General features: G+C 45.4%; 2 protein-coding genes across 2 annotated transcripts; both read right to left on the bottom strand.

Annotated features, from left to right (window-relative positions):
• Window positions 1-406: 406 nt before the first annotated feature.
• LOC124688479 (ethylene receptor 4-like) lies at window positions 407-2,776 on the bottom strand. Its single transcript, XM_047222152.1, has 3 exons — window positions 1,095-2,776; window positions 995-1,016; window positions 407-892 (listed from the first exon to the last, which is right to left on the bottom strand). Exons 1-3 carry the CDS (start codon window positions 2,774-2,776, stop codon window positions 407-409), a joined length of 2,190 nt encoding a protein of 729 aa, XP_047078108.1.
• Window positions 2,777-3,225: 449 nt separating this feature from the next.
• LOC124693226 (soluble inorganic pyrophosphatase 6, chloroplastic-like) lies at window positions 3,226-6,339 on the bottom strand. Its single transcript, XM_047226689.1, has 5 exons — window positions 5,936-6,339; window positions 4,353-4,453; window positions 4,076-4,257; window positions 3,581-3,679; window positions 3,226-3,492 (listed from the first exon to the last, which is right to left on the bottom strand). The coding sequence occupies exons 1-5, from the start codon at window positions 6,322-6,324 to the stop codon at window positions 3,400-3,402; spliced, it is 864 nt and encodes a 287-aa protein (XP_047082645.1). The 5' UTR covers window positions 6,325-6,339; the 3' UTR covers window positions 3,226-3,399.
• Window positions 6,340-14,843: the final 8,504 nt, after the last annotated feature.

The raw sequence follows: 14,843 nt of genomic DNA, 5'->3' as shown, positions 1-14,843 counted from the left end.
CCAGTACAGTGCAGCAGCAATACAACAGTACAGTGCATAACAAGGAATATTACGTGCTTCAGTAAAACATACATTCTCAGTTGGAGATTCTCATGTTCCTCTGTAGGATCTTGCTGTTATCCTGGATTCCTGGTGGCTGGTGAGTGTATAATGTTGCCCCTTCTCTACTTGCGGTTTTATCACGCCCCTTTATTATCTCGTGCATTACATGTTTCTTCCTCCGAAATGCATTCTCGCAAACTACACCCAGGATCAATATGAAACTAGATGTGCAAAGGATTAATAAGTTTTCACCAATTTATCCCATGCTTTTTCTAAGAGGCTTGTAGGTCAGCTCCTAGCTCCATGTCTTATGATGGAAACAGAAGAGGCACCATGCATTTGATCAATGACGTGATTTCCATCATCAGTTCCGAATGACTCTGTAGAGCTGAGCTCCTAGTGCCGCCAGCGTGATAGGTTTCTGGATCAGACCGTTTATCCCTGACCGACGGCACATCTCACGGACGCTGTCGTCGACACTCACGGCGAGAGCTGCGACTATGAGTAGCCAGCACCTATTCCTGAGCTCCCTGATCAGGAGGGCCACCTCAAACGCATCCATGTCAAGGTCAAGAAAGAGGAGCTGGAAAGAAGAGTCGGCGCTCCCCATTAAGGCCAGACAGTGGGCGCCCGACGAAACCGATACGACCTGACAGCCGAGCTTCTCGAGGAGCTTCTGCGTCACCGCCTGGCTCATGCAGTCGCCATCCGCGAGCAGGATCCTCAGGCCATCAAAGCGAGGAACGGACAATGGGGTTCTTCGGCACACGCCTGATTGTTGCAGCTGGAACTGTAGGATGAGGGTGATGGTTTCTCCATCCAATGCGGATCGCATGCTACCACTCATCATCTGAAGAAATGAAATGAAGCATTCAGGTCATGTGTTAGCTAGCTGAGCAAATTAACAACGGTTAGCTACAAAATTTTCTTCTGGTATTACCAAGTTACAAACCTGCACAATCTTCTTGCACATGCTGATCTCAGAGCTGCCCGGTCTACCGGGAGATCGACTGCACCCAACTGACCTTTCCATCGCAGCCTGAAGCTTGCACATGCTGATCTCAGAGTCGACCGGTCTGCTGGGAGATTGGCTGCACCCAGTTGATCTTTCCATGGTAACCTGAAACTTGACACAGATGCTGCAACCTGGAGACAGATTTGGCTGCGCCGGGATGCAATCCTCTTGGCCCGCAGTGCAGGTACTGACGGAGAACAAGAGACGCCCTGCGTCGCTGCGCTGCTGGGTAAGCAGAGCACCCACCATTTGCAGCAGGAGATGGAAGACTCGCGTCTCATCGCCGACGACCCACGCAGGCAATGAATTCTCCAGCTGGTAGGAGAAACCAACTCCTTCGCAGCCGGCCAGGCATCCCGCCACGCTCATCGTCTCTCTGATCAGGGAGTGGAGGCCGAATGGCCTGCGATCCACCGTCAACGTCTCCGTGGCGACATCGTTCATCAGTGCCAAGGAGAGGGTGCTTGTCCTGGCGATGGCATCGGCCAGAAGCCTCTGCTCGGGGCGCATGTTCTCCACCTGCGACACCATGGAGAGCAGCCCGATGATTGAGTACATCGGCTTTCGCATGCCGTGGCACATGGCGCTCTGGATGTTGTTGATACCATTGGTCGCCATCATGGTTTCCTGCTTGGCGTGCAGCAGGGCCCTGTGCTGCTCGGCGAGCTTATCGCGCATGGCTTGCCACTCCTCTAGGACCGCCGCGTGGGAGAGCGCCACGGCGACCTGATCTGCGATCACCTGCATAACCTCCAGGTCTTGTCTGCCCCATTCTCTGCTACTGGTGTAGCCATCCTGCTTGTTGCGAAGAACCAACACCAAGATGGCAAATGAGCTTGCCACCGGTGCCTTTCTTCCGTCGAAATTGGAGACCTTGAGCATGGGGATCCGTATGGCAGCCACGGCTCCCCGCGGTTGGAGGCCACCGCTGCTTGCCATGGCGAGCGCAGAGCCTGGCCTGAGCACCTTGGCAGCCTCGCTGGCCATTACGTCAGCCACGTCGGGGTCATCCATGGAGATTGGGGCCTGCGAGCCCAGCACGACGCTGACGGGGCCCTTGCCCCTGAGGCTGAGCTGGTGCACAAGGTGGAGATCGTCGCCGGCATCGTGGCCGGGCATCCATACGGCGCAGCTGTGGAGCGCGAGGGCGTCGACGAGGTGGAGCATGGTGGTGTGGAGGATGGTGTGCGCGTCGAGCGGCGGGGAGCTCCGAATGTGGTGCGTGAGCATGTGGACGACGCGGGAGGTGGCCTCGACGCGGCGGCGGACGATGCCGAGGTCGCGGTCGAGCTGGCGGGCCTTGGCGCGGAGGAGCGCCTCCCGGAGCTTTGCGCGGATGAGGCGGGGAATGAAGATGACGAGGGAGACGGCGGTGGCGAAGGAGACGAGGGCCGCGAGGAGCTTGGTGGCGGTGGAGGCGAGCAGGAGGCCGGATGAGTGCGGGTGGATGTGGGAGAAGACGGCGAGCAGGTGGGTCGTGCCGCCGAGCACGGCGAAGGAGGCGAGCTGCAGCAGGAGCCACTTGAGCGGGGCGAGGTCGGCGCAGGAGGCGAAGTAGAGGAGCTCAAGCGGGATGGAGAGGTAGGAGGCGGCGATGAGGAAGTCACTCACCCGCTGGCACTGCAGCATCGCCTGCACCGCGCCGTCGTCCCGGCCGTCGCACGCGCCACCGCAGTAGTATCTCTGCACGACCCCCGCCGCCGAGAAGTGCCGCGCCATTGCTTCACTCTATGGGAGGTAGCTGAGCTGAACTGAGCAGTCAACCGAATGCAACGTGCATATGCTCAATGATTTGGTCGGGAGATCCCCAAAAAGGGTGGAGAGAAAGAGAAAGGTGAAGGATTCTGGTGCGGTGGAGAGCGGGGAGCACGACACGTGTGTACCGGTTACCGAACGCTGCCATGCCCATGCAGCGGCCGGCCATGCTACCATGCCACCAATGCGACTGACACAGCCCTGACTACCTAAACAGCCCAAGCCCAAGCCCAAGCCCAGGCCCAGCCCTTCAGAGGCATGGCATCTACCAATGGAAACAGAGGCCAGAGGTATGGCTATGACATGGATCGACAAATTTCTGAAAACGAGGAGGAATGAGACTCAACTACGTTTTGCCAGCCCATTTTCCCAACTTCCCAGGCAAATAATGCATCGTGACAAAGAACATTCGGTTTGGTTTCCTTCTGAAAAACTTCTCGGAAATTCCTTATTCACTCAATCAGATTATTCCTGTTACAAGCAGCAGGTTCGCAAAGAGTTTTCCCAGATGAAAGAAGCAATGCATATATCACATAAAAACAGCATGCTGAAAGAATGGATATGTTGGCTGCTCATGGACCTAGGCCTTAGGCTAGTGAGAGCTCTCCAGCAGGAATCTTCCTCTTCACCAATTTCTCCCATGATTCATTGGTTTCTTCAATGACCTTGAGTGCATATGCCTAGTCGTGGCAAAGAAGGATACGATCAGAATGCAAAAATATCTGCTGCGTTTCAGGATATAAATGAACAACCTAAGATCAAACTTACCTTGCTTGTGGGCTTGTTGCCGAGGCCAAATCTGTTGGCAGGCTTACCATCTGGTATCTTGTAGTCTCTGAACCAATCTCTGATGGCAGTCAATGTTCCCTGAATAGCAAAGTGCAGGTCAATGCTTACATCAGGCTGTAAAACTGACTGAAATTTGTTTTTAATGCGAACTGTGGAAGTGGTCCCAACTCTAAACTTGCAAACCTAACAACCACAGACAGGAAAAGGCTTCATAGAATTCCACTAGTGATTGCTATAGAAAAACATGTGGGAGATGACTAAGGTTGATTAATTATACCAGGAGTACCATTCTGTTTTTTTTTCAAGGCTATGAATGCAAAACTAAATTTTGCTTTGCTTTACAAGCTACTTAGCCAAGATCAAAACTAGAAACAGAAAACGGTGCTCATGTAACATGTACATATCCTACTTTCCATCAAGGAGAAATAGGCAGCAGATACCAAAGGATAACAAGGACAAGGATATCAGTCATACCGGAAAATGCTGTTCAACATCATCCACATCATTCACAAGAGCTGCTTTGGGATCATCCAAAGAAATGGCCACAATTTTCCAGTCAAGCTCTCCCTCGTCAATCATTGCCAAAGCTGCCAATGGTTTCACCCTAAGAACATCCCCGATGTTAGCTCGTCTTTCACCAATCTCAACAACATCAACTGAGAAAAAAAGTAAAGAGAAAGGTTTATTAGAGAGGCTAGAGCTAACATAAAATCATGCTTATCAAAGATGGTGAACAGAAAAAAATAACTACCAGGATCATTGTCTCCAAGTGCTCCTTCAACATCAGCATTTGCAGCAGTTGGGTCCTCCCATGTTTGAGGAAGTAACCCATAGTTCCAGTTGATGTTGTACCTGATGTAAGTGATCATATCAGGAATCTCCATGCACAAGTCTATAATAGGGGTACTAGCAGCATAATCTCAATGTCTCAATTGCTTCGCCAAGAACGCAAGTTTCACAGTTGAAGCTTATTACAAGTTGAAAGATCGATAAGAACAAAAATCACTTCAAAAAGACTCAAACAAGGCATAACATAGCCGCTTAAGATCTCCTTTGTCAAGAAAAATGATCAAGCGTGGTAAATATTCAACAAGAACACACTTTAACTCTTGAATCAGTTCAACCGAGCTATTGTCAGTTGGTTACACCATCTAAATGTACAGATTTTTCAAGAGCAGCCTAATTCAAGTTCATATAAACCTGAAAAGTATGTCCGCACGAAATCTGCTATTCTGAGATTTGCATACGAGGACAGGGAACCAAAGTAGACTTAAAAGTGACCCCACTGCCAAACATGGGAGAATATAAAACCTTGAAGAAATCCCTAAAATAAAGCATATGACAGCCACTACAACCTTTCTGCATTGAAGTAAAGCTCTCCGAATGCGACTAATGTAAGAATGCCGTGGCCTATCATTTCCCCACTATAGCACAACAGAAAAGCATTAAAGGAACTACCATTCTCCCAGTTTTTCTTCCGAAGTTACATTTTTTTATAAAACCATAAACTAAAGTTTCCTACAAAAACCATAAAGGTGCCAATATTTTTTATTTACCGAAAGCAAATTATGAGGATGGCATCTGACCTCTCCGTGTAAGGCACTCGGTATTTATGTTGACTTAAGGGTCTAAAACCAAAAACAAAATAGAATTTCTGGTGGCACAGCAGGAAGAAAGAATTGTTACTGATATATAATCTACTTTATTCTTTGTTCTTAAGATGCGAGTGAAAAGCTTGAAAGTGGTACTCCCTCTGATCCATAAAAAGTGTTGGAGCTTTAGTTCAAATTCGAACTAAAGCCCGACGCTTATTATGGATCAGAGGGAGTAAATTAATGCCACTCTCTTCTCACTGACGAGCCCATAACCCTCTACTATTTTTATCGATTAAGCGGTAAATAGGGAGTCGGAGGAATTGGAATGTACCTAGAGATTTGGCTCTTGGTAGAACTGCATGGAAATGAGAAATCCGTATGACAGAATCTTAATTTACGTACATATTTCTCTCTTTCAGTTTTTGGTTTCCACATGTTTCTGTTGGGTTTCATGTCTAGCCTATCCCAACTTGCTTGGGACAAAATGCTTTGTTGTTGAACAGGGCCTCAAGGCCCCCAATTTCATCATGATGAAATTGGAAATTCAGAACAACCATCTAAATTCCATCATGAAATTGAAATTCAGAGCATCCATTTCAATTTCATCATGATGAAATTGGAGTTCAGAACGACCACCCGGCCTGTACTACAATATTTTCAGGATTCCAATTTTAACATGAAAAAGACAAAATTTTCAGTATGATTTGGCTACGAATTTCCGCCGGTTGGAAGTCCTTACGGGTAGTAACGGAGGTTGCCCTTCTTGGTGTCCTGCTTGATGGGCGTGAAGGCCTCGTCGGTAGCGACCTCCATCTTGGCGCTGCTCTCCTTGGGGATCTCCACGATGAAGTGGAAGACCCCGTCCCCGGCGCGCAGGGGCACGTCGTGCCAGGGGGAGAACTTGCGGCCGGCGCCGTCGACGAGGAAGACGCGGTAGTCGAGCGTCTCGGGCTGGCCCAGGTCCTTGGGCTTGAGCTCGGTGGGCCGGAGGAGCGCGGTGGTGGTGAGACCCGGGCGCTGGAAGCGGACGGCGGTGCGGAGGCGGCAGCTGCTGTGCCGGAGGCCCACGCCCGCCAGGCGCGTGAAGCGGGTCGCCGCCGTCGCGGAGGCTGTGACCGCCGTCGCCATTCGCGGTGGGTGGGTGGGAGAGAGGGATGAGGAGGCGGCGGCGGCGGCGGCGGTCAGTGCAGACTGGAAAGTGGAGCTGAGGATGACGAGGCGATGAATTTTTGCGGGTTTCGTGGTGGCTACTGGCTGTGCTGGGTGGGCCCTCCTACTGACAGATCTCGAGAATGTTTGCATGGGCCACGTGCTGGGCTTATTCGTAGGGAAGGCCTAGGCCCATTTGGATGTGTTGGGCTGAGAAATTGGGCTGCCTGTCCAATGCATGATTTTGTAGGAAATTCATTTTCTCAAAGAAAAAAGATACTACTAATAAAAGGTAACTCATATTGTCATCTTTTTAAGACTACTCATAGTGCAACTAATTTCATGGGTAACTTAGCGTCTACTCATTAAATTTGATTTTATGGCAGTGAGTTAATGAGGAGAGAGAGGAGAATAGAGCAACATAGCTAGTTATTCTAACATCACATTTCCCAAGATACAATGAGTCTACAAGCTAATAATGAATCCATCTATGATGTTATTAACCACTAATTATAGTTGAGAGTAGCATAGAGTAGTAACATGCACATGTTACTAATAAACAAGAAACTTCGAATAAGAGGTGTCTTTTTGTGCATAGGAAACAAGATAGATGAATTTCAAAGAATTGAAGGGGGTGGGTATAGATGTAGATGGAAAATGCATTGGACTTATCAAAGGAAAGGTAAATATCCCATTTGGAATAAATAAAATCAGGGAAATTTTAAGAATATAAGTCATATTAGAAAAATTCATATGGTACGTCGAGGACAAAAGAATAGGAATTCTAGATTCCTTTGCAATTTTGAAGGACAACAAACATGAGCTCTGACCTCATGTTTTCATCTCTTTGTGTATACAATTCGGGATTACAATGTTTTGATCATAGGATAGCATGTTTATGTAGAGTCATATTCTCTTTTGTTTTTATATAGTTGATACATGTATGACCATGTGTGCCATGATGTAATATCTTGAAAGTGCTAAACTTTAATAAGGTAATAAAACTATTAAAGGTTGCATGCATCAATCGATGCATAGACCGGGGCTATGTCTTCATTTGGAGGAAAAAGGGGGGAAATCTTGAGTTTTCAATGTATGGAAGGCAAACTGACACTTGTGAAATTTTCTATGGTTTTGGTTCCCGGATAAATCCAGGATATATGACATCTGAATTTCTCGTTTAGGATGGTGGACATGGGCCCACACATAGGAACAGCCAAAAAGAACGAATGATGAATATATCCATCCATTGTACAATTTTTTTTTGGAAGAAATGCCTAGTCCAATTTTGTTTTATGTTATCTTTAGTTGCAATGCCATTATGCCAAATGAGCCGTAACGAACCAAATGGTTAAGGATACAGCAACCACCACACTCAACCAATGGTTGGTTATCGTAGTGCTGCTTATCTATGTGTGAAAATAAAATGCAAATGTCAACACATAGCAGTTTATTTCCGTATACGTTGCCACGAGATATTCTTCTTACTGGGCAGACAACATGTTGATATTTTCTCTCGACAATACTTTTGTATGCTCATAATACACCTAATGAATTGATCACAGTTACAGCAAGAACATCATGATGAGACTTCCGCGCACATATGCTTGATCCTGATTCCTGAAGAGACGACAACAACATGAAGTAGGAACAAGGAAAGCAGATAGCACAGTCCCGTGTTCAGGGAACAGAGAAGAACTAAGAGGGTGCAAAATGACGTTTATGGGTAGACAAGTCTAATATATGCGGTGACCATTATTCAGTTGAGTTAGGCATCAATTGTATATAGGAATCAGGAGAGATGCTGCGCGCACTTCTTCTGGTATGCTCGGCTGCATCTGCATGCCAGGTTCAGTTTCCATTTGCAGGAACATGCTCCATGACTCCGTTCAGAAAAGGTGAGAAAATTCTACTTGGCTACAATTGCTCCCGAAAGAATGTTTGGCCAAGTGCATCAGTCTCTGTGTTGGTTGGCTAATTAGCTCAGGAGGAACCGAGCAACACGTTTGTCTAAAATAAAGCCAATAGTTGAGTTACAACTTTCTAGTGAAAGATAAATTAGGCAGAGAGTACATTAGATGGAAAACGCAAGAACAACAAATTGACCCGTGATAAAATAAAAGTGAATTAATTTTACTTATGTTACATCAATAGTCAATTCCAGTGCATCGAGGAATGTAAAAAGTCAATGCTTTATACATATTCCGCCCTGCCCAAAATATGATGTTTACATTTTTTCGGTCAAGTATAACTTTGTAAAGTTTGATCAAGTATACTACTGTATTAAATATATCAACATCTACAATACCAAATCGGTATTATTGGAACATGGAATATATTTTTATATTATATGCATTTGATATTGTAGATGTTTATATTTTTCTATGTGCGCACTCAAACTTTACAAAGTTTGGCTTTGTCAAATAATTATAGGCCACACATTTTGGACAAGAGGGAGTAGATGGAGGGAATTTAGATAGTACCCCATCCATTTATTTCAGATTACTCTGTGTGTTAGCTTTGACTAGCAATTACTCTATTGCAGTATGTTGTATTTTATATGATGTGAAATTAACATCTTTAAATTGGTATTCCAAAATACTTGTTTGTGTGTTATGATTATAAGTTACATGTTATTTACCATAAAATTATACCATTTTTTAAATACAAATTGAACGTTTTAGTTTCATGGCACATAACCTATATTTGTTTTCTTAGTAAAACAATATGATCAAATTAAGTTGAATCTCAAAATGCATGCGTGTCATGTAAATATTGATGTAGTAAGTAATACAGTAATATTGTTCAAACGCTTCTCATAATGCAAGCTAATATGCATACTAATTAGAAACAAAGGGACAAAATTTTGTCCTTATGATAGCTAATATGCAAAGTGATAAGAAAAAAAAGGAAATCTGGATAAGTAGAAGTAATAAATATTCTTTGAACTGAATTCAATTGATCAACATTTTTTTATCAATTCTTCATCTATCCTTTTGAACAGAATAGGAAATTAAATTTCAGCCAAGCATTTACTACTGGAAAAATGAAGTTTGCCGAGTGTGCAAAATACCCGGCAAAGAATCCTCGGAACACATCAAAGGCTCTTTTGAGTCTTTACACTCGGCAAAGATGACTCGGCAGAAATTCCCTTGGTAATCAGATTTTGCCGTGTGTTTTTGCCCCGAAGCTAGACAAAGTCTTTGCCTGGTGTTTTCTTCCTTCTGCCGGCAAAAAAATGTAATTGATAGTTAGCCCACATTAACTGAGGGGACACGTCTTTCCTAGTGTATTCTTTGCCGTGTGTTTTTTCAGAGTTTGTCAAGTTTGTTTCTTCGCCATGTGTTTTTTCCCAGATTTTGACCGTGGCAATTAATACTTTTTTTTGAACTGATTCAATTGATTAGCATTTTTGATCAATTCTTCATCCATCCTTTTGAGCAGAATAGGAAATTAATTTTCAGCCAAACTTGTGTGCACCTGTCATGCATGAACTAATGGATAAGGAGTGAGTATGCCACAACGGATAGGATGGAACAAAAAACTAGGATCCATTTTCATTCCAACAAAAGATTATATGGTTCCTTCCTGCAAAAGTAAAAGAAAAGCAGATGATATCCCAGAGATCCGCACTCGCATGATAGGCCGGGGTGGCCCTCGAACTCCAGCCACAGGTAGTTTAGGCTGACAGCGCATGCATCTGGAATCAAAAGCCTCAAATCATTGTTCCAAATGACATATCCATCGGTCGCGCGCGGCTGCTCTCTGGCTCTGGATGCGAGCACTGCTTGAGATTGAATATTATATGATTGATTGATATCCATCGCATGTGTCATCATCTTGTAATGACATGGTTAGCATTACCATTTAGTTAATCTAAAGCTGCAAAACTGCAGCCAGAAGCGGCTGGGATTAATCATTCTGATCGACGTCTCTGTTGCTGTCGTCGGTTGTTGCTCATCCAATGACCGATTGATCCGTGTATTGTACGTAGGTATGTAGGAGGAGGAGAAGCTACGCATGCATACGACTAATTTGCTTGGTGGGACGGCCGGTAGTGGTGGTGTTGTTCTAGCAGGGAGCATCGCGGATTGGAGGCGAGTTGGCCATTGGAACGGCTAAACTACTCGCTGAGCCAATTGGTCTACGGGTTTTGTTTTCCATAGCCTTTCTCTTAGACGACTTGACCATTGAGAAAGAAAACATTCTTCGGTGAGTGCGTGCATGGGCAAATCAGATGTGGAACTCAGTCAGGCGGCGTGGAATGTGTGGTGTACCAATGTACCATGGCTGGATTACCTGCCTGTGTATACCACCGTGCCTGCCTTCCTTCCAAGATACGTCCATCTCTGTTTTCCCTTTTCAGGCGACGCGACGCCGACAGGGTCCAAATCGAAAGCGAAATGGTCCTGGGTGCTGCCAGAGACAATATCACCATCTTCAACATATAGCATAATCCGATGTGGCAGAGAGTCACACTATGCTATATGCCAATATCGTTCTGAGATTTCTCAGCCAGATTGCGGCAGTTTCATGAGCTTTTGTCCTTCAGAAAGGGCACTTTATGATCGCTCAAGGGATATTGTGGGAACGATGGTTGGAGCTCCCATCGGCTTCGTGTTTATATAGGCTACCAAAGCAGGTTTCGTACAGAGGAAGAATTACATCACGGGGAGATAGATAGATAAGATCGGTATGATCTTTATAGTTCAGATCATGCCGTGTACATCAAGACTGAAACAACTAACTACCATATCACCATATCTCCTAACACGTGACACACACAACGTATTGTGTTTAACACCCCTCCTCAATTTCAACCTTCCTTAAGGTTGAGATTGTGCTTAAACTCTTCAAACTGTCGAGCTGGTAATGCCTTAGTAAATCCATCTGCCACTTGATCCTTGGTTGAAATAAATCTGATCTCTAGCTGTTTTCTTGCTACTCTTTCTCGTACAAAATGGAAATCAATTTCAATATGTTTCATTCTAGCATGAAATATAGGATTAGCAGAAAGATAGGTTGCTCCCATATTATCACACCATAGACATGATGTCTGTCTGCTCTGAATTCCAAGTTCTTTCAGAAGAGATTCAATCCATATAACTTCAGCAGTAGCATTAGCAAGAGACTTATATTCAGCTTCGTACTTGACCTAGACACAGCTTGCCTGCTTTCTAGCACTCCAAGAAATCAAGTTAGGTCCAAAAATACAGCAAAACCTCCTCGTAGATCTTCTATCATCAACACAACCCGCCCAATCAGCATCTGAGAAGGCACTTACTAATGTTGATGATGATCTTCTAAAGGTTAGACCAAAACTCACTGTACCGCTGATATATCTCAGAATTCTTTTCACAGCTGACCAATGTACAGTAGTTGGTGCATGCGAAACCGGCATACCTTGTTGACAGAGAAGGCAATGTCCGGCCCGGTAAGCGTCAAGTATTGTAAAGCTCCAACAATGCTCCTGTACCTTGTACCATCTTCTCGGTCCTAGGAGCTCTCCTTCCGTGAGCGAAAGCTTTTCCGATGTTGACGGCGGTGTTGGCAATGACTTGCAGTTCTTTAAGCCAACCCTGTTAATCAAATCTAAAACATATTTTTCCTGAGTTAATTCAATACCTTGACTGAACTTTTTAACCTCAATGCCCAAGAAGAAGTGCAAGTCACCAAGATCTTTCAATGCAAATGACGAGCTGAGATCTTGAAGAAGTGATGCAATTGCTTTGTCGGAGGAGCTAGTAACGATGATGTCATCTACATAGACTAGCACAAAAATAATAATACCCGACTTGTTGAATATGAAAAGAGATGTATCTCGCCTTGGATGCCGAAAGCCCAGCTCTTGCAGTTTGGAGCTCAGTTTAGCAAACCATGCTCTTGGCGCTTGCTTGAGCCCATATAGAGACTTGTCAAGTCTACACACATGATGAGGAGCATTTGATTTTTCATACCCAGGTGGTTGCTTCATATAGACCTCTTCTTCCAGAACGCCATGAAGAAACGCATTCTTTACATCTAGTTGCCTCAAACTCCATCCCTTTGACACTGAAATGGCTAGCACAAGTCTAATAGTAGCAGCTTTTACAACAAGGCTAAAAGTATCTTCATAATCTATTCCATACCTTTGTTTAAACCCTTTAGCCACTAGTCTAGCCTTATATCTATCAATAGTGCCATCAGATTTTCTTTTAATTCTATAGACCCATTTGCAATCTATTAAATTTATACCATTTTTATACGGTACTAAATGCCAGGTTTTGTTATCTATCAAAGCTTTGTACTCATCATCCATAGCTTGCTTCCAATTTTTATCAGCCTAAAGCTACTTGCAAATTGTCGAGTTCACTAGTAATGCAGGATAATCCATAACGCAAAGTACCATCTCGTGTAACGCTTTGGTTTTAAATTACCAGTTTTTGACCTTGTCCTGTGAACGACCACAGGTGGTGCTGCAGATCGAGGCGGCACAGCAGATCCCTCCTGGCGCACAGGTGACAGAGATCCTGTCGGAGCAGTGCCAGACGCGCTTTCCCCCGAGGAGCCAACGGGCGAGTGCCGCGTGTCGCTCGTTGATTCACTGCATGTGCTGGTGGATGGCGACGCGGTCGGGGAGTGGCTGGTAGTGGCGGGGCCACGCGACGTGGCGGGGCTGGAATGGTGAGCCGGCGACCGAGGCTGATTCTCTGCCTGATCACCTGGCGCACGCGCAGATCCCGGCGCAGATGCGCTGCCAGGAGAATGTTCGCGCGTGATCCGATGCCGATTCTCCTCGTGCTCAGTGCCAGCCATGCGAGCTTCATTTGAGCTCGTTTTTGCACCGTTTTGCATGGAATTTTCTTCTCCAGTTTCCTGCACACAAGGGCTCACAAGACCAGGCATATTAGCAGCATTAGGTGTTAGCTCAATGCAACGTTTACTCCCCTCATGAGATGACACCGGATTTTGGAGAAACTCGGGTAGAAGAAGGATTTCCCGACGAAGAAGTGAACCAGCATTAGGGTGTAAGTTTGCAAAAGGGAACACTGTTTCATCAAAGACAACGTCTCGGGAGATATAGACTCTACCAGATGTGACATCTAGACATTTAACACCTTTGTGCATTGGACTATAACCAAGAAAGACACATTGTTTTGACCGAAAAGCGAGTTTTCGTTTATTGTATGGTCTGAGGTTAGGCCAACAAGCACAACCAAAGGTTCTAAGGGATAGATAATCAGGTGTCTTGTTAAGAAGTCGATCCATGGGTGTTTGATTATTGATGACTTTGGAGGGTAACATATTAATGAGATATGTGGCGGTCATGAAAGCTTCATCCCAAAATTTTAATGGCATGGAAGCATTTGCAAGGAGAGAGAGTCCTACTTCGACAATGTGGCGATGCTTGCGCTCAGCTGACCCATTTTATTGATGGGCGTGAGGACATGATACATGGTGTTCAATACCAATTTGCTGAAAAAAGGAGTTGAGTTTCTCATACTCGCCACCCCAATCAGATTGTACAACAAGTATTTTTCTATCGAATTGGCGTTCAACAAGGTGCTGAAAGTTGTGGAATATTTGGAAAACATCAGACTTTTTCTTAAGGAGATAGATCCATACAAATTTGCTGAAGTCATCAATGAAGCTTACATAGTATGTGTAACGCCCTACTGAACTAGGTGCAGGTCCCCAGACATCTGAGAACACAAGTTGAAGGGGAGCAGTGGAAACACTATGGGATCTCTCATATGGTAATTGATGACTTTTTGCTCTTTGGCATGAATCACAAACAGACTCAACGCTAATTTTATTGGAGCATGGAAGCTCATGTCTACTAAGGATTTGTTGAACAATTCGAAAAGAAGCATGACCTAAACGACTGTGCCACCGTGAAGCTGAAGGCTTGGTGACACTAAACACTTGCTTATTCTTGATTGGTGATGAAGATATGAAGGGGTAGAGACCCTGGATGCATCGTCCTTGAAGAAGAACCCTCTTCGTGGCCTGATCTTTCACATAAAAGAACCATGGGTGAAACTCAAGAAAAACATTGTTGTCAAGAGTAAAACGATGAATGGAAACAAGGCTTTTGGAGGCATGTGGAACATGAAGAACTTTGTTGAGATGCAAGTTTTTAGAGGGGGTATTAACGATTGCATGACCAACATGACTAATGCTCATACCTTGCCCATTGGCCGCATGGATTTGATCACGTCCCCGGTACTTTTCCTTCATGGTGAGCTTGTTGAGCTCACCGGTGATGTGGTCGGTGGCGCCGGTGTCGCCATACCAATTGGTGTCCACGCCATAGGAGTTGGACACGGCGTTGGCACCCTTTTCTTCCTCCTCTTCTTCATCGTCGTCGGAGTAGCGGTGCCAACACTTCCAGGCTTCATGACCTGCTTTGCCGCAGATCTGACAGGTGACAAGATCGCGGTCCTTGCCGCCGGCTCTGCCTCCACGTCCACGACGGCCACCACCGCCACGCTGGCCACGTCCATGGCCACGGTTGC

The sequence above is a fragment of the Lolium rigidum genome, chromosome 2 (genome assembly GCF_022539505.1).
Source record: "Lolium rigidum isolate FL_2022 chromosome 2, APGP_CSIRO_Lrig_0.1, whole genome shotgun sequence".
NCBI classification, from domain to species: Eukaryota; Viridiplantae; Streptophyta; class Magnoliopsida; order Poales; family Poaceae; genus Lolium; species Lolium rigidum.
This window is presented reverse-complemented; position numbering and strand designations above follow the sequence as displayed.